General features: G+C 39.5%; 1 protein-coding gene across 2 annotated transcripts; it reads right to left on the bottom strand.

Moving 5' to 3' along the window:
* Positions 1-13328: 13328 nt before the first annotated feature.
* LOC102732230 (olfactory receptor 5A2) lies at positions 13329-21466 on the bottom strand. 2 transcript variants are annotated; one of them, XM_081797411.1, is made up of 2 exons: positions 20398-21466; positions 13329-13352 (listed from the first exon to the last, which is right to left on the bottom strand). In XM_081797411.1, exons 1-2 carry the CDS (start codon positions 21436-21438, stop codon positions 13329-13331), a joined length of 1065 nt encoding a protein of 354 aa, XP_081653537.1. In that variant the 5' UTR covers positions 21439-21466. The 2 variants fall into 2 exon arrangements, with proteins under 2 accessions (XP_081653537.1, XP_006747893.2); XM_006747830.2 differs by lacking the exon at positions 13329-13352 and having other exon boundaries at positions 20218-21466.
* Positions 21467-23061: the final 1595 nt, after the last annotated feature.

Below are 23061 nucleotides of genomic sequence, written 5' to 3'. Positions count from 1 at the left end.
TGGCTTGCTGCTTCTAAAATCAGAAAAGAGAGAAGAGAATGCACTGCAGACTCAGGTGAAATGACAGCATTACAATTCTCATATGTACCATTTTTTTCCTCCACTGAGTTCAGGGAAAGAAGCAATGCCTCCCTGTCCTGATGAAAAGACCCAGTTTTCATCTCAAATTGCCAAGAAGTGCCTTTTTAAAAGTGCTTCAGGTTCTCAATTATTTCATGGGTCTCATGAAAATTAAAAGATATTTAAAAATTGATTGACAACTTTAAAAAAAAGCAATAGAAATCCTGTGGTTCTTATAAATAAGGTAAGAATCATTTATCAAAATTATGTTTTTAAAAGACCTCTGATAATTCAATATATAACTGCAGCTCTATAATAGCAAAGCATAAGTTGCATCATTGTAGAATAAATTTGGAATAGCTCTTCTCCCCCAGATGGGCATCTAGATAGAGTTCTTAAATTTCTTATTTTACCCATAAGAAAAATAACCCTGTTTATAATAACTTCTCAAACGTTTTAACAACTATATTTAAAAAAACATCTCCCAAATGGCCTGGAAAATTACATCATAGTATGTAATTCTGACAATGTTCTCTTGGGGTACAGCATGTGTGTCAATAAAGTTATGGAATAAGTTTTCTTAGGGAAGCCTGCATATGAACTATTCCATACAGAGGCTAGCACAACTCACTATTGCCCCAACTATTGTCTCAATTTTAGAGTATTTTGTTTTTTAGGAAACAGTATAGTACTGTAGTTAAGAGTTCAGACTTTGGAGTTTTAGTTCTGAGCAACATCATCAAGATGGTACCATAGGTCATTCCTGACATCAGTCCCCTCCCCAAAAGAACAACTAGCAGCTATTCATAGACAAGACAACATTGTAAAAATCGTAGGACATGGGAATGAGGCAGAAACACCTACCTTGGATTACAGAGACCAAGAAGGACCACATAGGAGGGTAGAGGTCAACCACACTCTGATAGTATTGCCACTCTCCCATGTTGGCACAGTGCCACATCAACAGGGTAGGGTCCCTTTTGCCTATGGTTTCCCCAGTCGGAAAAAAAAAAGAGAGAGAGATCCCAAGGTGGATATCCAGCTCCCCCAGAACTGTAGGTCACTTCTTGGGATATCCATTCTGGTCTTGCCTCCTGGGGGTCACAGGGGCATCTGTGGGGTTTGACCACTGGGAATCAGATTGTGATGGAGGCAGGGGCAAGACTTACAATAACCAGTGTTCAGATCTTGGCAGACTGAGTTCCTATTTGCATTGGCACCAAAGTAGAAATCCCAACCAGAGGTGGCCCCATCAGACCTCCAGGGAATTCAGTGGGTGGTTCTGATTTAGGATCTGAAATGGCAAGCTTTCTGGACCTGGAGCTTGTTCTGCCACTCTGCACAGGCAGGAAACTAATTTATAGACCTGTCTACTGCTGAGTGTAACCTCTCAGGCCCAGCCCAACCAGGAAACCTGGCCAGAGCACCTAGAAAGGAACATAGTCCAGCAGCCAGCAGTGCTGCCTAGCTGCAGAGCCAGGACAGTGGCTTCATTTGTCCAGGGAACTAAACACACAGTTCTGCCTGATTCAGAACCTCAAACAATGAGCCTTGTTGGCCTTAGAGCCTGTCTCCCCCCGTCCAGGCAGAAAAAACAATTCATAGCCCCATATACTGTTGAGTATATCCCCTAGCACCATCCAACCAGGAAGCCTGGCCAGAGCTCCTGGGAAGATGCAAAACCCAGAAGCACTCTAGCAGAGAGTCCAGCCAGTGGCTTCATACATTTAGGTGCAGCCCAGAAACAGAACCATGCATATACGGTCAACTAATATTTGATAAGAGAGCCTAAAATACTTAATGGGGAAAGGACAGTCTCTTCAATAAATGGTGTTGGGGAAATTGGATATTCTTTTGCAAAAGAACAAAACTAGACCCAAATCTTACACCACTCACAAAAATTAACACAATATGAATTGACGACTGAAATATAAGACCTGTAACCATAAAACTCCTAGAAGAAAACACAGGGGGAAAACTTCTTGACCAGGGCTTGGCAGTGATTTTTTGGATATCACACTTAAAGTATAAGCAAAAAAATTAAAAATAAACGAGTGGGATTATATCAAACTAAAAAGCTTCTGCACAGCAGAAGAAATGATAAACAAAATGAAAAGGTAACCTATGGAATGGTACAAAATATTTTCAAACCACATATCTGATAAGAGGATAATATCTATGGCATCTGGGTGGCTCAGTCTGTTAAGCGCCTGACTCTTGGTTTTGGCTCAGGTCATAATCTCAGGACTGTGGGATCGAGCCCTGCATCAGGCTCCATGCTCAGCATGGAGTCTGCTTGAGATTCTTGGGATTCTTTCCCTCTTCCTCTCCCTCCTCCGCTCTCCCTCCCCCCTCTCGCTCTTTTTTCTCTCTCTCAAATAATAAATAAAATCTTTTAAAAAGAGAGGTTAATATCCAAAATGTAAAACAAATTCAAACAACTTAATAGCAAGAAAATAAATGGTCCAATTAAAAAATGGGCATAGGACCTGAGTAGATATTCTTCCATGGGGACATCCAATGGCCAACAGGTATATGAAAAGGTGCTCAATATCACTTATCACCAGGGGAATGAGATATCAACTCACACCTGTCAGAATAACTATCACAAAAAGATAAGAGATAACACATGCTGGCAAAGATGTGGAGAATAGAGAACCCTGTGCAATGCTGTGGAAATATAAATTGGTACAGTCACTATGGAAAACAGTGTGGAGATCCTCAGAAAATTAAAACTAGATCTGCAAATAATTCAGCAATTCCACTTCTGGGTATATATCCACAGGAAATGACATTAGTATCCTAGAGAAATATTTGCACCCCCATGCTCATTGCAGCATTATTTACAATAACCAAGACATTGAAATAACCTAAGTGTTCATCAAAAGATGAATGGATAAAGAAATCATGATATAAGTATTATATTATTGTATATATTATTTGTTAATATTCAATATTATATATATGAATATATAAAGAAATCCTGGCATTTGTGACAACCTGGATGGCCCTTGAGAGCACTATGCTAAGTGAGATCAGTTAGACCAAGAAAGACAAACACTGTATGATCTCACCAAATGTGAAATCTAAAAAACTGAACTAATTGAAACAGATCAGATTTTTGATTCCCAGGGGCCGGGGGTAGGGGATGGGGGAATTGGGTGAAGGTGGCCAACACTTCCAGTTATAAGATAAATAAGTTCTGGAAGTGTAATGTGCAACATAATGACTATAGTTAACAATACTATATTGTGCATTTGAAAGTTGCTGAGAAAGATCTCAAAAGTTCACATCACAAAGAAGAAAACTATAACCATGCAAAGTGATGAATGTTAACTAATTTGTGGTAATCATTTTGTAATACATACATATATCAAATCATTATGTTGTATTCCTCAAATTTATACAATGTATTCTGTCAATTATATCTCAATAAAATGGAAAAAAAGAGTTTTAATTTTGACACCATCTCACTCTAAGAACTTGTCCCAGTGGCTTAAACACACTAGATATGATTTACTCATAACAAATTGAGGACAAGAACCCCTAAACTATAAGGTTAATGGGACAGTTATCTGAGGAAATTCATGCAAATGTTCGGCATGCAATCAAGTACACATTAATTGTTCAACAGGTGTTGGCTATTACTATCACTGATTGCTTAAGATAACCATGAAAGACAGTTGGGCCTGTGGATAGGCATGCAAGGGATACTAGAGTTTTATGGGTTAATCTGGGGAAATTCCTGAGACATCATTAGTCCTGTAGACAGTCAGGCATCCTTGCCTTTAGGCAATATAGATTCAGACCTTACATATAAGCAAGTAAAAGCAACAGGGGCCATGGTAAATTATTTAGTTTTCTTGAGTTACACCAGGTAAATTATTTTCTATTTAGTTTTCTTGAGTTCAAATAGACTTGGGTCAATTGGCAACAAGCATCAAGCTATGATGGGCCTTGATGTCAAGAATATGTCAAAGTATACATTTTCAGTTACCAAATACTACAAAGGTATATTTCATATTTTTGGTTGATAGAATCAGCATGTTAGAACTCACTAACAGATTTGTAATGGATACCAACTATTGGCTGTGCTACATACCCAAACTGTCCTTCCTTGAGATGAAATAGTAAATAACAGCCAAATAATTTTAGGTAAAAATTAATAATTAGAAAGGACTTCAATTTTCAGATACTAAAAAGTATTATAATCATGGATAATTCATTATTCTTGTAAAAACAGACATGTCAAAAGAACAAATATATATATTTAAGAATAAATTTAAATAATGGTAAGAATTTAACATGACAAAATTAGTATTTTTTTAACTTTGGAAAGTAAGTTTTCTTTTTTTGTTTTTAAACTACCACTTATTTTAACTTTATTTATTTTCTATTTTATTTTTTTGAGTAATCTCTACACCCAACTTGTAACTCAAACACACAACCTCAAGTTCAAGAGTTACATGTTCTACTGACTGACTGGAGCCCCACAAAATTAGTATTTTAAATTGACAGAGAAAGGATAAGCTCTCCCATAAATGGTCTGTGAAACCTGGCTCACTATAAATAAAAAGCATTAAAGAATAAATAAATATGCATTTATATAATCCTGGGATGGGAAAGAAAGTTCTGAAATATAACACCAAGCCAAAAACTCTGAGAAAAAAATATGATATAAAAATTTAAAACTTGCTTATGGTTGAAGAACCCATTATATAAAATACTTTTAAAATACAATTGATGAAATGAGAAAAACAGTCAGAAAATATAAAGAAGACACTAAGGATATGACTTTAATATGAAAGACATTAATCAGTAAGGGATGGGCACTCACATATACTGATGATGAGTGCATACAAAACAGTTTTACCTTTCTGGATAAAAGAAATGCTTCATATAATATCTCTGTCTCTGTGTCTCTGTCTCTCACTCTCTCTCTCTCTCTCATGCACACACACACACACACACACACAAACACACATGTGAGCCAATTGCAAATGCCAAAAGTAATGAATGGTATGATTTTGATTTCCTTCTTTAAAACTCTTTGTATTTGATCAATTTTCGACAACCCCTATATTTATAGGAAGAAAAGTTATTAAGATATATAAATCCTTAAAAGCAAGCACAGAATAAGAGAGAAAGGGAGAGGGGAAGGGGAAATAAAGGGGAGAAAGAACCACAGAGAAAACAGAATTCTAGAATTTCCTGGCTTTTACCTACCGGCTGTATCACCCTTAGCAAGTTGTTAATCGCTCTGTGCTTCAGTTGCCTCATCTATAAATGGCGCTAAGAGTACTTACTACTTCAGGTGGTTGCTGCAAACATTGAATGACATGAAGGGCTTAAGACAATAAGGGCTCAATAAATGTTAGCAACTATCATCCCCATTAGCATTCCTCTCTGTGAAAGAAAAATAAAGCAAACTAATACTGAAATATCAAGGAGCTCTTCACATAAATTATTTTCTAAATTAGATGGTCTCTAAGCCTAGACTCAAGAATATCATTAGTCAATGACTGTATTTATTTCTATCTTGTATTACTCTGTTTTCTCCCAGTCAGATGGAGTGTAAACTCCTGATGCCCCTTTTTATGTGCCACCACCCCCAGGTCCTCTGAGCCGATGATGCTATATACAATACATGGTCTAGTGGAGATGATTCACTACTTAACGATAAGCATCTTGTATACTAATATTTGTGTTACTGAATAAATACATGTTGAACAATGGTTCTTTCACCCACCTTTGGATGCAAAACTAAAATTATCTTATTTCAATTATGGTTTTGTGAACTTGGGAATCTTTCTGTTGACTCCTGAAGTGTTGCCAATATAATTTCTCCACAATTTTTTCCAAGATGAGTTGGAGTCAATGAAAATATTTTGAAAATATAAACTCTCATGCACAACATCCCCCAATACACCAACATAATCGATCAATTCAGTGAGAATAAGTCAACCTTCTGATCAATCACTTGCAGTAAAGCTCTTCACTTTCTTATTATATTCTGGTGACAGAGGCAGCCAGAGGTAAAAGTATTTTATGTGACTCATCATTCCCAAAACGATAAGGAATTGTGGATTGTTTTACTAATTCATGACAAAATGTATCTTGTTAAACTTTGGTAAGCTATTGGAAAAGGGGGAAAATTCACTTTCTGGTTAAGTTTTTGCATATGTCCACCATTTCCCAAGACAATTTAAAGAAAAGGTGACTGATGTAAGTATTAATTGGAGATTTTGCTATGTGCATCTAGCTAATCAAAACCTTTCCAATTCTGAATACTGAGGACATGGCCAGTTCATAAGGTTGTGCAGAGAAAAAATCAGGTAAAGAAAGCCAAGATGGTGCAATGAAGAAGAACAACGTAAGTAAAAAAAAAAAAGGTTAAAAGAGACAGACCAACAATGCCTTGGAGTGAGGCATCTCTGATATCTGTGTGACCCACACTAGTGCCTCCAGACCCGCACGGGCTCCAAAGATGACCACAGAGAGCTATTTGAAGTATTTCAAAAGGCCAATGGAATTGTACATGAGTACGTTGTTACATCATTATTTAGTGACCTGCTTGCCTTTTGCTACTCAGAAATTATCAGTCAGAGCTCTAATATTAACATGGAAATCAAATTAATTAATATTATTATAACAACAGACTCCTTAAACAAAAAAAAAATTCAAAGAGTTCTTGGGATGGATAAAGGTGGAAAATCTAGACAAGAATATAGGATCTTAGGAAATTCCCCTGAAAGTCAGTAAATCGTTGCTTTTAATTCAGTGCTCAATTATTGACTTCTAAAATTTGTTAGCTTTTATAAACATCATCTCATTAGATTCTAAATAATCCCAGTATCCCCCATTTTACAGGTGAAAAAAAAAAAAAGAAAGTAACAGAGCTCAAGATCACACCCTTAAGAAATTGCAGAACTGGAACTCAACCTTCATCCCTCACCCCAGAATGATCCCTGAAATTTTAGATTAGAGATTAATCTTTTCAGTGAAGGTCAGAGAAGTTGAGCAAGGAGAAAGAGAACCCAAGAAGAGCCCACAGTGGAGCATGTGGGAGTGAAGAGGTGAAGAATGGGAGAGACTGAGGACCATAAACCTTGTTCCACACACAGGTCCTACTGGAAGAATCTCATGGCTGTTAAGATAGCACAGTATCCACTGTTCTCACCAAATCTTGCCCTCTCACCTTGACCCAGATTCCCCAAGAAGACAGAGCTCTTGCCAAAGGCTGAAATTGCTTATTTCTTTTCCAAAGGAATTTTCCAGGTGGGCTCTATTGCTCTCCAAGATGGGACCCTTTGGCCATGAAATAGGCTGTCCACTCAGAGTAAGAGAAATGCCCCCAACTGGAGAAAATCTTAAATGTGTTATTGTTAAGGGCAGAGATAATAGGAGAAAAGACAATTAGAGGGAGAAAACCCTCTAGGCACTTGTTCCCTGGAGTCATGCTTGTCATGGAGCTTTTGTTCCTGCTGATTTCATCCCCCATTTTGCCATGTCCCTTGTGGATCCATTCCCCACTTCTCCCATAGTTCAATGATGTCCATATTATTATAGCTTTTCTATTAGAAACTAGAGTCATTAGAGCTGGAAAGAATCCAGGAATCACTCAGTCCAAAACCTTCAATTACTAGGTCAGAAAACTAAAGCCAGAGGAGCTAAAAGATCTGCTCAAGATGACACTGGTAGGGGCACCTGGGTGGCTCAGTCGTTAAGCGTCTGCCTTCGGCTCAGGTCATGATCCCAGGGTCCTGGGATCGAGCCCCACATCCGGCTCCCTGCTCGGCGGGAAGCCTGCTTCTCCCTCCCCCACTCCCCCTGCTTGCGTTCTCTCTCTCACTGTGTCTCTGTCAAATAAATAAAATCTTAAAAAAAGATGACACTGGTAAAATACTGGCTGGTGAAATACCTTAATTAAAATAAATTAGATACGTGAACATTTCCCTGTGTACAAAGCATTTTCATTTTTGATACATACATCCGTACATTTTCTCAAATATCTGACCAGATCCAATCATCACAGCAGCCTGTGAGGCAGTCATGGCATTATTTCCTATATGTAAGCAAGGAAATTGGGGCAATAAGGAAAACAGTAAAACTAAATCATGATAGAGCCATGACTTATCATGGGTACAACTTGGGGCATTGGTATCAACCAATCTGGGTAGAATTCTGACCCTCCCACTTGATGATTATGTGACCATGAGCAAATTAACCTCTCCCAGCCTCAGGATTATCACCTCAGGATTATCATAAAATGGGGCTGATAGTAGTAGCTACTTCACTGAGTAAGTCTTCATAGAGAGAAGCAAATTGGATAATGCTTATAAAGCACTTACCAGGGGGTGTAGTACAAGCATGCCTTCTATTAACAGTCAGTGTAATTTCTATGTTCTGATTTGGAGTTCTTTCCAACATGTTATGCTGCATTACTAATCCTTCACTAAAAATATCTACTTAACATCATTCCCACAAACATTTTTGCTTGTTTCTAGTTTTTTTGATTTTTTTTTTTTATTCATTTGAGACAGAGAGATAGAGAGCATGAGCAGAGGGAGGTGCAGAGGCAGAGGGAGAAGCAGGCTCTCTGCTGAGCAGGGAGCCTGATGTGGGTCTCGATCCCACGACCCTGGGATCATGACCTGAGCGGAAGGCAGAGGCTTAACCATCTGAGCCACCCAGGTGCCCTACTTGTTTCTAGTTTTTTGAAAATGAAAGTCATCTACCCTGTCAGTTACTAGGTATACAGAGATGTTTTAGATAAGGTCCCAATCTTGGTTTGATCTACTTCAACTATTCTCACTTCTAGGGAGAAAGGGGTGGGTGGGCAATGAGTTATTTAACTCTTGCTGATAGGTTAGTAGTTCTATATCCCCCCTGATAAGAACTGTAGTAACTTAATCCTTAAAGTGAGCAGGTTCTTAAGATAGTTTTAAAGGTATAACACCAAAAGTATAGAATGTGGGCACCATGGCCACACAATAGAGGACAGGTTTCTGGTCAGAAAGAACCATGTATGCTCCACAAATCACACTTTGTGAGATTCAAGTGAATTGTTGCTACAGTGGGAAGAATGCGGCAGACCTCTATGTGCCCATAGGTTCTACCTGTCATATCTGCAATATAATTTCTCACCTGCCATCTTCATATGGTAACAGAAAAAAAATCAAATCTAAGTGATGTAACTACATGAAGTGTAAGGTATTGTATAAATAGTAATGTAATATCTATGAAATTAGTCCATAAACTCTTACATGAAAAAATATCTTTTAAAAATCCTCTTTAAGGGATGCCTGGGTGGCTCAATTGGTTAAGCGTCTGCCTTCGGCTCAGGTCATGATCCCAGGGTCCTGGGATCGAGGCCCACATCCGGCTCCCTTCTCAGTGGAGAGCCTGCTTCTCCCCCTGCCTGCCGCCCCCCTGCTTGTGCTCTCTCTCTCTCTCTCTGACAAATGAATAAATAAAATCTTAAAAAAATAAAACAAAATAAATTTAAAAATTCTCTTTAAATGCTCTTGGTTGTACTCTGAGTCTCCATGGTACCCCCAGTCTGGTGGTTCTTCTGCTCCCTAGTCAACTATTGTCCTGGAATCCATGAGAAGCTCAGACCTCTGGCACTTGGGTCTTGCTACCTACACACACAACAACCATCATTTCTGAAGTCTTGCATAGTCTCTGGGAAGTACCATGAAGCATGTCCCAGGCTTGCTTTTACTCAGAAATTGATGACTTTGACTACTTTATAGCCTCTGAGAGGCACTAAAAAGCAAGATTTGAGGCTTGGTGTTTACGACCAGAGACTCCCTTCTGTTGGCCTCCTGCTAGGCAATCTGGGGAGCACTTCTCAATTGCTCTGATGAACCTCTGCTATAATCCTGGGCAGGTTTTTCTCTACCCAGAATTCTCCAGTATCCTACCCAGGAGATATCAACCTAGCTAGGAGTATTTTGAGAGTTGAGTAAGTGAATGGAGCAGGTGTGCAGTGGAGAAAGAATCTCCCTATGTAGATATTAGTGGTGAAGATTCTTCACTATGTAGCTATTACTTCATCCCTCTTTTTTATCATTCCCCATAGATATGTCTGATGGTCCTGGGCCCATATATCTCGATTCAATTCTCTAGAGAAGAAACCTCCAATATTCTACTAGAGGGAAGGAGGAATGATGGGGATGGGTGGAATTTCCTGTGTGCAAGAGGAGGGGACAGGCTGGTCTAGAAGTCTAGTTACTCTTAACAGATTTTCAATCATATCTCCATTTTTAAGCCCCACCCACTATGCAGGTGCCCTAGTGCCTGTTACAATTCCTGATCCTTCTGAGGGCTGTGCAATGGAAATCAATTTGCTTCTTCTTGGCTTTCCTGCCCCATGTACCCAGGACCCATAGCTTCCTGATTTCTTGAATCTGAGTTGGTTGTTCCTCATAGATCTGCTTCCAGCTTCACCTTCTGTTGTCATTTCTCCTGTTATACGTGTCATAGTAGATTTATGGGTTAAAAAATTTTTTTATTATTTTAGGCAGGCTCTAGGAAGGAGTAAAGGCAAATGTACAGATTCAGCCCATTATGTTTGCCCACATATTATTTTCAAATTTATTTTTTTTTGAAGTAGGATCCATGCCCAGCATGGAGCCCAATGTGGGGCTTGAGCTCACAACCCTGAGATCAAGACCTGAGCTGAAATCAAGAGTCAGACACAACCAATTGAGCCACCCAGGCACCCCTATTTTCAAATTTCTTAAGCCATTTTGTATTTTCTTTTTTTTTTATTTTATTTTATTTATTTGAGAGAGAGAGAATGAGAGAGAGCACATGAGAGGGGGGAGGGTCAGAGGGAGAAGGAGACTCCCTGCTGAGCAGGGAGCCCGATGCGGGACTCGATCCAGGGGACTCCAGGATCATGACCTGAGCCGAAGGCAGTCGCTTAACCAACTGAGCCACCCAGGCGCCCCCATTTTGTATTTTCAGTAGAAACAACTGACTATATATCATTGTTCATGGTATTTTCCCTAGCGTTCAGATAATGCAATTTAAAAATTATTTTAACACTTTTTTTCCTAATTTTCATTAGGTTAAAAAAAAGCTGTTTTAATTTCCTTTTATTACCTTTGAAACTTTGTTTGTAGGTTTATATATTTTTAATCATATTCATTTTTATCCTAATTTCTATTCAGCACCTCTACTCATAAAAAAGTTAACTAGCTTATACCGTTATTTTACTAATATCTACAACCTACTGTTACAACCACATATTTTAATGTTCAAGGTCTTATATCGGAGTAAAAAATATATATATAAATATATAGTATAGTTATGATAAAATCACATTTTGCTTTCATTCCAAAACTATAATTAGACCATAATTTAAAAATTACATTTCAATAGGTCAGAGTTGACCGAAAAACTAAGAAATTCTGTATCCCACACATAGAATCCAAAATAAATCATTTCACTACATTTTAACAGATCTGTAAAACAAGACCTACTGAATCACAATTTTAATTCACGATGAGACCAATTCTTTTTAAAACAAAAAAGTAAATGTATGTTGTTACAATGTAGTACAGCCTAAAAATTAAATAGTCATGATAACCATATTTCCCTCAAAAGCACTCTACTGAGCACTTACCTGCCACATGAATTATTCCGACGCCGAGGCCAAGCCTACCAAGCTGGCAACACCCTCGCGCACCGTGACCTGCCCCACGTCAGGGAAGCCACCGCGCATGTCAGACCTGACACGCATGCGCTTCACGCCATTTCGGGCCCCGCGGACCGCGTGGGGCTCATCACGTGCAGGGAGTGCTGCGTGTGCGTGGTGACTCGCGGCAGGCCGAGAGGCGAGGTATCTTACGTTGTGTTGCAGCCGTCTGGGACTGGGGTCACCCTGGAGGGCATGCAGAAATTGACTCGGAAAAAGTGGGTGGACCTAGTGAACTGGGAGAAGCGACGTCATCGTGCTGCAGCGGAGCGGCGTGGGGCTTCGCGGGTTCTGGGGTGACGCCGCAGGCCAGGAAGTCAAGGCCTGTGATGCCGGCCTCGCTTGCGGGAGACCGCCTCAGCACCTGCCCACTACTGGCCGTGTGGTGCCCTCCATCCTTGGCCACGCTGGAGCCTGGGGACACGGCGGGAAAAGAGGCCCTCAGCTCCAGGGCATGCCTGCTGCAATGACTGGAGTTCAAGGGCGTGGGCTAAGAATATTTAATGTGGTGTCACCTTAAGAATAAAATCTTAACTGAACGCAAATGCACAGTTACGATTGAGTCAATGGCCAGAAGTCAAAGTCCGAGCCATGACCAAATGAGGGCGCCACTTTTAAGGGCTAAGTAGAAATCCCTTCACAGCCTCTCGAGTTAGGCAAAATTTGAAGTCCCTGAGAAGTCTAGGAATGCCTCTCCCAAATTAAAGTGTGATAAGACTCCCAAAGGGAACAAAATGCATGGGGGGGTGGGGGTGGGGGTCAGGAGAGAAAGAACCAAAATACTAAGATTAATTCTTCTGACAAATATTAAGTGCTTACAATGTGCCAGACATTATTCACATACTGGAACACTGAGGGTCCTGTTCATGCAAATGATAGAAGTCAAGATGGCAAGGTGGCGGGGGAGGGGGGGGGCCAGTTTTTCCCTAGCTCTTTGGAACCCAAGCAGGTACACAAAGTCACAGAAAGATTTACTGAATTGAGATTCTTGTCCTTTCCACTCTGAACCCTTCTAACAACTCCTGCAAATAAAAGTTTACCATGTGGTGGTAAAGAAAGGACACATGCTAAAAACATCCAAATGACTAACAGCTACATGAAAAGATGCTCAGCCTCACTAATCACCGGGAAATACAAATTAAAACCACAATGAGACATCACCTCCCACCTGTTAGAATGGCCACCATCTAGAAGACAAGAGATAACCAGTGTAGGTGAGGATGTGGACAAAAGAGAACCCTCTTACAGTGTGGGTGGGAATGTAAATTGGGGCAGCCACTATGAAAACAGCATGGAGTTTCCTCAGCAAATTAAAGATAGAAATACCATATAGTCCAGTAATTCCACTACCGGGGATACACCCAAAGGAAATGAAAACAGGGTATTAAAGAGATACCTGCACTCCCATGTTTATTGTAGAGTTATTTACAATAGCCAAGATATGGAAATAACTTGAGTGCCCATCAACGTATGAATAGATAAAATGTGATGTATCTCTCTCTCTCTCTCTCTCTCTCACACACACACACACAGACACACACACACACACGAATATTATTTAGCCATGAGAAAGAAGGAAATCCTGCCACTTGAGATGAAATGGATGGCCCTTGAGGACATTATACTAAATAAGATAAGTCAGAGAAAGACAAATACTATATAATATGAGCAGAATCTAAAAAAGCTGAACTCATAAAAACAGAGAGTAAAAATTTGCAACTAGGGCGCCTGGGTGGCTCAGTTGGTTAAGCAACTGCTTTCGGCTCAGGTCATGATCCTGGAGTCCCTGGATCGAGTCCCGCATCAGGCTCCCTGCTCGGCAGGGAGCCTGCTTCTCCCTCTGACCCTCCCCCCTCTCGTGTGCTCTATCTCTCTCATTCTCTCTGTCTCAAATAAATAAATAAAATCTTTAAAACAAAACAAAACAAAAAAAACTTTAGTGTCTCTAAGCTATGACTGTGAAATGATTCATAGGAAATAGAATGAAAAGTTTAGTATTTCTTTACCAGTTGAACCATTTAATTTTTAAACGTTAATATTAGTAAGATAACCATTCTTACAATGGGAACTTTTGATCTATTCTCTGTTGATAGTATTTATAGTATAAACCAGTCTTATTGAGAGTGTAAATTATACAAAGTATTTACACATAAAAAAGTTCATATAATTAAATTGAGGTGAATATAATTTATACTGTTTTGATTTCTAATGTTTCTTTAATGCTGTTTTTTTGCTCACTTTTTGCTGGAGTTTTACTGAAGCTGTGATCAGGCGAGTGTAACACGCATATCTAGATCAAGTGAACACTACATGAAATATTATAAGAAACCCATAACTTGGGGTGCCTGGGTGGCTCAGTTGGTTAAGCGACTGCCTTCGGCTCAGGTCATGATCCTGGAGTCCTGGGATCGAGTCCCACATCGGGCTCCCTGCTCAGCAGGGAGTCTGCTTCTCCCTCTGCCCCTCCCCCCTCTCATGTGCTCTCTCTCATTCTCTCTCTCAAATAAATAAATAAAATCTTAAAAAAAAAAATTTTCAACTAGTGGTAAATAAGTCTTAGAGATCCAATGAAAAGTGTAATGAATATAGGCAATAAATTGTATTATAATCATCAAACTTGCTAAGAGACTAGATCTTAAATTATTCCAACCACAAAAAGAAATGATAATTATGTGATGTGGTAGAGGTGCTAACTCTGCTACAATGGCAATCATATCACAATATATAAATTATCAAATCGTGGCACCTGGGTGGCTCAATAGGTTGAGCATCCGACTTTTGATTTAGGCTCAGGTCATGATCTCAGGGTCATGAGATTGAGCCCTGTGTCAGGCTCCATGCTTAGCGAGGAGTCTGCTTTTCTCCCTCTCTCTCCCTCTGCCCTCCCCCTGCATGCTCTCTCTCTCTCTAATATAAATAAATAAGTCTTTAAAATACATGTATCAGGGCGCCTGGGTGGCTCAGTTGGTTGAGCGACTGCCTTCGGCTCAGGTCATGATCCTGGAGTCCCAGGATCAAGTCCCGCACCGGGCTCCCTGCTCGGCAGGGAGTCTGCTTCTCCCTCTGACCTTCCTCCCTCTCATGCTCTCTGTCTCTCATTCTCTCTCTCTCAAATAAATAAATAAAATCTTTAAAAAAAATAAAATAAAATACATGTATCAAATCAACATGTTGTACACTTTAACACAATGTTATGTCAAGTATATTTCAAATTAAAAATTTAAAAATAAATTTTAAAAAGGACACATGCTGAATACCAAAAGGAAAAAAAAAAGAATAAAAAAGGAATAGTGAATTATGCTTAATTATAATTGTAAAATAAAGGTAAGTCAAATGAATAAAGAAGACTAATGTCAGGGCACCTGGCTGACTCAGTCAGTTAAGCATCTGACTCTTGGTTTGAGCTCAGGTCATGATCTCAGTGTGGAGTCTGCTTGTCTCTCTCCCTCCCCTTGCTTGCACTCTCCCTCTCTCTCCCTCTCCCTCCCCTTGCTTGCACTCCCCCTCTCTCTCTCCCTCAAATAAATAAATAAATAAAATCTTTAAAAAAAATAAGAAGAGGGGCGCCTGGGTGGCTCAGTTGTTGGGCATCTGCCTTCAGCTCAGGGTCCTGGGATCGAGCCCCGCGTCAGGCTCCCTGCTCTGTGGGAGGCCTGCTTCTCCCTCTCCCACTCCCCCTGCTTGTGTTCCCTCTCTCGCTGTGTCTCTCTGTCAAATGAATAAATAAAATCTTTAAAAAAAAAAATAAGAAGACTAGTGTCTTCATCAAAGATGCTTAACTGACTAACACAGGAAAATCTCATGCATGGCCTTCTGTTGAAAAACTGCCAGAGGGGCACCTGGGTGGCTCAGTCGGTTAGGCCGCTGCCTTCGGCTCGGGTCATGGTCCCGGGGTCCTGGGATCGAGCCCCGCATCGGGCTCCCTGCTCGGCGGGGAGCCTGCTTCTCTCTCTCCCTCTGCCTGCCTCTCTGCCTACTTGTTCTCTCTCTCTCTGTCAAATAAATGGATAAAATCTTTAAAAAAAAAAAAAACTGCCAGAGATGTCAAGTATATGAAAAACAACTCCAGAACCTTCAGAGATCTGAACACCACAGACACCAAAAGTGTTAAGCCTTCTGGTTTACCTTCTGGTAAAAAGAGGGACTGCAAGAAAAAAGTGACATCTAGACGAGATAGTACAGATAATACAGCAAATTACAAAGAGTATCTTGTATTTCATACAAGATGTATGAAATAAAGGAAAGATTGTACAGGTAGGTTTCCTGAGATGCAGAACTTCTCAGAACCCACCTCTTTTTGATAAAGTTCATGGACAACTCCCAGCTGCAGCTCAGTCCCAGACCTTATCTCCAATTATATTCTAGACTGAGGGCAAGTTGAAGGGTGAGATGACTCCTGCCAGGCTACTTCCTTAGCTTTGGGTTGTTAGAAAATGAACTATGAGTTTCAGTGAATGTCTAATATATGGACTTCCTCCCTCTGGTCCATGTGCATCAATAATTTTGTTCCTTAAGCATTTCTTAAGATGAAAACCACCCAGCCTTCCTTTGCATAAGAAAGGGGTTTTATTAGAACAAGAATATTTCATACAATATCACTTTGATATTTTACACATGCCAGTTTTTCTATTTATGTTGACATTTAAGTCCAATCTAACACCATGACTCTATTTCAGAAAAAAATTGTTTTGAGAGAGATGAAGCCTGTTCTTCCATGGGTTCTCCCTGGGTCCAAGATGCCTGTCTAGTTCTAGAGTGTGATCCCACCAAAGTGGAAGGTTTGTCTGTCTTTCATCTAGTCTGGCAAAACTGAAGGGAGATGCTTCCACATCCATTTGATAAAAGTTCCAAGCCATGATTGCAAGAGCCTGCTATGACTATTTCTTTACTTGTAGGAAGGTGGGGAATCTCATTCCTAGCCGTATCCATAGCAATATTGCACATAGAAGGTCTTGGCCAGCATTAGAAGGGGAAAGGAAAGCATGAGAAGAGTGACAATGGAATAAAAGCAACAAAGCTTACATATAAACAGTTGGTTTATCTTCCCCAGTTATTTAGGAGATGTTACAGACAAGGAGACCCACCAAGAATTCAAGGAAGGTAGTCGCAGATCAAGCTGATGGGAGAAGGCTGAAATACATGGTTTATCTTCGTATATGCAAGACATTTAGGCTCTCCCAGATCAGAACAGAGATCCAAATCAGTTATCTAGACACAGGGAATTGAATTGCAAGTGTTTCCTCATTTGCATGGATGATAACAGATTAGGCAATCTCTGGGTTTCTCTAGGTTTATGACTAGAAACATGAAACTGTTCATCTTTAGGAAAAATTTTAAATTCTCATCAGAACCCGTTTAATGCATCAGTCACTAATTCCTGAGTATGTGAGTGAGTGAATGAGAGAGTAATCATTTATCCCTACTAAAAAATTAGGGGAATGTAGGTGGTACATATGGACAATAACCAGGTTTCTGAAAACTCTAAAAATTAAACCACAAAATCAGATCAGAATAAATGAAATGTATAACAGAGGCATTTTAGAGACAAAATAGTCCTTACAACCAAAGAAGGAAAATCTATTAATTGATCTGTGAATATAGTGATTAGATGGGAAGATGGTCACTTAGAAGAGAGGAAGATGAATAAACCATGTATCTGGGGAGAGAAGGTGTCAGTGCCCTGGCCCAGCGCCTCAACCTATCTGGACTCTGTAGTTGGGCACACCAGGCACTACACACATTACCCACTTTCTCTCCAAATAGACTTTCGATTGTAATTTGTTTTTCTATGTGGTTTCCTCAGCAAGTCAAAGAATTGTGCCACCAGCACAAGTACAAGGTTGGCAGTTTTGTTTTTCCATGAAAACTAAAAACGGCATCTGGCTTATGTGGTTAGCTATTCTGAGCTTGGTAACTTCAGTCCACCTGAAAAAAATCTTCAGAGGTTGCGAAGATGGGTGACACACGCCGGATTGTGCTAATTCTACTAAAGCGAATTCATCTCCAGCTAGCTGGCCACCCACCTCCCCAGGACAGCTGTACCTTGTCTTGCTTCAAAGAGCTATAAAATGCCTGATTCTTCTAGTGCCAAAAATATTGTTTAATATATGTCTATTTATATGCCCCATAATAAATGCACTTATTTAGGAAGTTTTATTTAACATGTGGCTTACTATAAACCCCAGCTCATTTTTGCCTTATTCAAGTCTCATGACCAAACCCCACATTATGCACTATATTTAACAATTATTAATGATCGTTATTTTCTCTTCAGTAATTGGGTAAACTACAAAAGTACATTATGTCTTCTCAATGCAAGGAGAAAATTTCCATTAGCAGCGAACATGTATGTGGCTGAACAAGAGATATTTTCTAAAGATCTTATATTCAGAATCTTTGTTCAAAAAAATTTAGAAATGATAAGAGACTAGTGACAGCTCCATGTAAGTCCAAAGCATGAGGCATATTTTCCTTTATTTGTTTGTTTGTTTTGTTCCAATGACTTTGGGCATTAGGAGAATTTAAGATGAGCTACCAAAGGTAAATTGAAAGATAAGAGCTCAGTAAACTGGAGTATAGATAAGGAAAGGTGGAGGGAAAAACTGACTATAAGGAAAGGCAAGGTGACCAGGTAGCTGATAGAGTGTGTGGCCACTTCTATGAACTTGAGTTCTATTTTCCTAATGACTGCTTCCTATATGCAGAAGAAGCAGCAGAGGTGAGAGGTACTGGCAAGCCTTTTTACTGAGACTATTATGTTCCAGTTTGAGTAGATATCCCAAAGTTATCTAATTTGCCTCTTTTTAGCACATTTACCTGGATTTCTCTTGATTTATACAAAATTGACTAATAATATGAGCTAACATTTATTAAGTATTACCATATACCAGGCACTAAGCTAAGCTCTTTTCATGCATATTCTCACTTAGTTGTTGTATCAATTCCATGAGGTAGATACAATTATTATCTTCATTGTACAGATGAGAAAAATGGAGCTTATAAGTAACTTGCATAAGGCCACCTACCTATAAAGTGGTGGACACGAGATTAATAATTGCAAGTCTGATGACTTAAGAATACCTAACAAATACCTAAATAACTTTTACTCTAGTCTCTGTTGACCCACTTTCCAATGCATCAAAGCTATCACAAAGATCACATTTTTTTTTTACCAAAGTAAGGAAATGTCTTCTATTTCTTTGGCTCAAATGGTGATAAATAAATATTTATAGAATAATAATAATAATAATACTCATGTCTTAAGCATTTGCTATCCACCAGCATAATTCTAAGTGCTTGTATATATTGAGTCATTTACTTCATCACAATAAGCCTATGAGATAATTACTATTATTATTCCTATTTTACAGATAAGGAACTAAGGCACACAGAGCCCAAGTAACTTGTCCAAGGACATACAGGTAGATACTTATTTATTCATATATGGCCAACCAAGAGCAGCCACAGCTGAATAAATGTATGCCAGTTGTTTACTGCTGATTCAAGGACACATAACATGTTCTGAGATAATATGGAGGAGAAAAATCACTCTCTTCAATTCCTAGGCTAAATTCCACCCTAGAACTTATCACAAAACTGGTGAAAACCTAGAACCTTTCCCCCAAATGACTGTATGCTCCTCTTCTATAGCTTCTTAAGAAACTTTGAGTGTTGGCTGGAAAGCAATTACTTCAGACTGAAAGGAACAAATCCCCGGCTTTATTTAAATCAATGTAGTGGGGGCGCCTGGGTGGCTCAGTTGGTTAAGCGACTGCCTTCGGCTCAGGTCATGATCCTGGAGTCCCGGGATCGAGTCCCGCATTGGGCTCCCTGCTCGGCAGGGAGCCTGCTTCTGCCTCTCACCCTCCCCCCTCTCATGTGCTGTCTGTCTCTCATTCTCTCTTTCTCAAATAAATAAATAAAATCTTAAAAAAAAAAAAATCAATGTAGTGACTGCTTTTTGTATAGCTGATTGAATTAGCCATGAGGTTTTTCAGTCATTAATGCCCTAATCAGAGGTTTTTTGATTTCTGTCCTACCTTAACACATTTAAAGAGTCAGTTCTATACCCCCATCATGCACACTGGCTCACAATAGCTGGATTCTCAAACAGGAGAGGGTGTCTGCCTTGTGGTGCTCATGTGCCATAAAGGAAGCATATTAAATTTCATAAGAGGGAAAGGCAACTGTTTTTAGAAAAAGTATCCCCCTCCTCAGGTTATTATGCTATATATTCTTATCCTACCTTAAGAATCACCATCCTGAATGCTAGACTAACATTTTTTTCAACGTTTTTCCTCCTATAGACACAGACTCTATTTTGATATTCCTGGTTGTTCAGTCTTTGTCATGGTGAAGTTTTCTGCTAAATTGAGCATTTATAATCTCAGTATAGGCAATGCTATTCATTCTAGAAACCAATAATGGCCAAACTGTTTTCCAATAACTAATAGGTATACTAGTTAGGGGAATAGTGGAAAGGGCGGAAAGGCCTAGTCAACACAAATCATTGTGTAAATCAACTAGTCCAAAACTACATGAAAATCTGCACAATTGAACCAGCTCACAGACTCTTTGTAAACATTAGCTTAGATCAGAAAAACAAAGGCCCACGAGAAAGTACATGCTCTTTCTGCCACAACCTTCTTCATGGCATTTTTAATCTCCTTATTCCTAAGACTGTAGATGATAGGATTCACCATAGGGATCACCAGAGCATAGAATATGGACACCACCTTGTCCTGGTTTAGGGAGTAGCTAGAACTGGGTCGCATGTACATGAAGAGACCAGAACCATAGAAAAGAGTCACAGCAGTCAGGTGAGAGGCACAGGTGCTGAAGGCTTTGGTCCTACCTTTAGCTGAGCTGATCTTCAGGACAGCAGCAACAATGTAACCATAAGAGATGAGGATCACAAGGACAGACACAATTCCAACAACAACACCCACAACAAAGGTCACCACCTGGCTGGTAAAGGTATCAGAGCACGACAGAACCAGAACTGGAGGAAGGTCACAGAAGAAGTGGTTGATCACGTTGGGCCCACAGAAATCATGCTGGTAGACAGAGTATGTTTCAATCAAAGCACTGAAGAATCCACCCACATAGGCTCCAGCCACCGTCTTTAAAGAAAGTGTATGGGAAATGAGGGCTGGGTAGAGCAATGGGTTGCAGATTGCAGCATAGCGGTCATATGCCATGGCAGCCAAAAGAAAGCATTCAGTCAGTCCCATTCCATAGAACACAAAGTACTGTGTGGCACAGCCAACAAAGGAAATGATTTTCTGCCCTGTGATGATGTCAGAGAGCATCTTGGGAGTTGTGGAGGACACATAGCAGATATCTAGGAAGGATAGGTTACTAAGGAAGAAGTACATGGGTGTGTGCAGGTGGGAGTCCATCCTGATGAGGGCAGTGAGGCTCAGGCTCCAGGCTAGGGTCAGGAGATAAATCCCCAGAAATAACAGAAAAAGGAAAAGCTTCATTTGAGGATGGTCTGAAAATCCCAGGAGGATGAATTTTGTCACAACTGTGTTGTTCCTTCCCACAACCATAGACCTACTTCCTGCATAAAGGAAAGAAACAATTCTGTGATCAGTTAGATTGTGTTTGTTATTATATGAGCGGATATTTCCTGGAAGATCATATAAACAACACCAAGTTAACATCACAGCCACCTGCTATGCCTTCTTCTTGGAGGAAGTCTGCCCATGATAATCTCTTGGCACTATTTAAAATCTGTATGCTACACACCTTGCTGATTAGAAGAGGGTCTGTCTAACGGAGCAGAGAGTGACTGGGAGTCAATAATCTGGGTTTTGTCCTCAGCTCCATTCCCAACTCCCTGGGGACTGTGGAAAAGTGACTTCACCTCTTCAAATTCTCATTTTCTCAACTGAAAAATGGGAGGGTTGAATCAGGTGAGTCTCAAGGTTCCTTTAGATTTAGGTTTCTTATGGCTTTTTAGACTTCCTGACTTGAACATATAAATCCAGATTAACAATAACATTAGGAATTTCTTATATTTTATATATCTTTAGTATAAGAATCTGGAAAAGGAGCTAAACACAACAGGCTATAATATTTGACATATTCAATTTTGAGGGAGCAAATCTAACTCACAATAAAGATAATCCATTCTTTCGGGTTAGAAAACTAAGAGAAAAAAATATACACATATATTATATATATACACATATATGCTCAGAACTAAAAAATTTTTCTAATTATATGATAAGTTTTTATACAAGTAACTGCATAAAATGCATAAAAAGATCAAAATTTGGATGAACACAATCAGCGCCATTATGGGATAGAAGGACCATAAATAATATGTCCATGGTTGGGGGAATGGTGGAACAACACCAAAGCTGACTGAAATTGGATGAACCATGGTGGTCAAGAACAAGCAGAAACTAATATTTTCTGAGCAAGAAAAGCTGGAAAGGGTTCATTCAATATTTAAGGATAATATTTAAGGACAGGCATGGGACAACCTTGATGTCATCAGGCCAGACCAGATTATCATTTTTAAGACATGAGGGAAGCCCGTATGCATTTTACATTAAGAAAGACAAGCTGGCACTTATATAAGATCAAAATGAGGGGCACCTGGGTGGCTCAGTTGGTTAAGCAACTGCCTTCGGCTCAGGTCATGATCCTGGAGTCCCGGGATCGAGTCCCACATCAGGCTCCCTGCTCAGCAGGGAGTCTGCTTCTCCCTCTGACCCTCCTCCCTCTCATGCTCTCTCTCTCTCATTCTCTTTCTCGCAAATAAATAAAATCTTAAAAAAAAATTTTTTTTTTAAAAAAAGATCAAAATGAGGAAATATAAATGGGATGGGTGTGTAAAGGCAGAAGTACCCCAGGGAAGACTCAGGGCTAAAATTAAAGTTGCTGATACTTTATCATTTTGTGGAATTTGACCACCCATGCATGTTTTCAACCAACTGCAACTATCTGATTGTGTTTCTCTATTATTCATCATATTAAAAACTGTTCTACATGAAGAGGTGCTCAACATCACTCATCATCAGGGAAATGCAAATCAAACCACAATGAGTTATCATCTCACATCTGTTAGGATGGCTATTATTAAAAAGACAAAAGATAAATGTTGGTAAGGATATAGAGAAAAGTGTTGTGCACTGTTGGTGGGAATGTAAATTGGTGCAGTCATTATGACAAACACTATGGAGGTTCCTCAAAAAATTAAAAATAGAACTACTGTATGATTCAGCAATCCTGCTTCTGGGTATTTATCCAAAGAAAATGAAGTCAATATCTTGAAG

Source organism: Leptonychotes weddellii, chromosome 11 (assembly GCF_054177405.1).
Source record: "Leptonychotes weddellii isolate Sample4059 chromosome 11, ASM5417740v2, whole genome shotgun sequence".
NCBI lineage: Eukaryota > Metazoa > Chordata > Mammalia > Carnivora > Phocidae > Leptonychotes > Leptonychotes weddellii.
Note: the sequence above shows the minus strand (reverse complement) of the source record. Positions and strands in the feature narration are given on the sequence as shown.

What these genes read in the sequence shown, in the direction of transcription:
- LOC102732230 (XM_006747830.2), bottom strand. Translation starts at nt 21,438, where the DNA reads ATGTTAACTTGGTGTTGTTTATATGATCTTCCAGGAAATATCCGCTCA.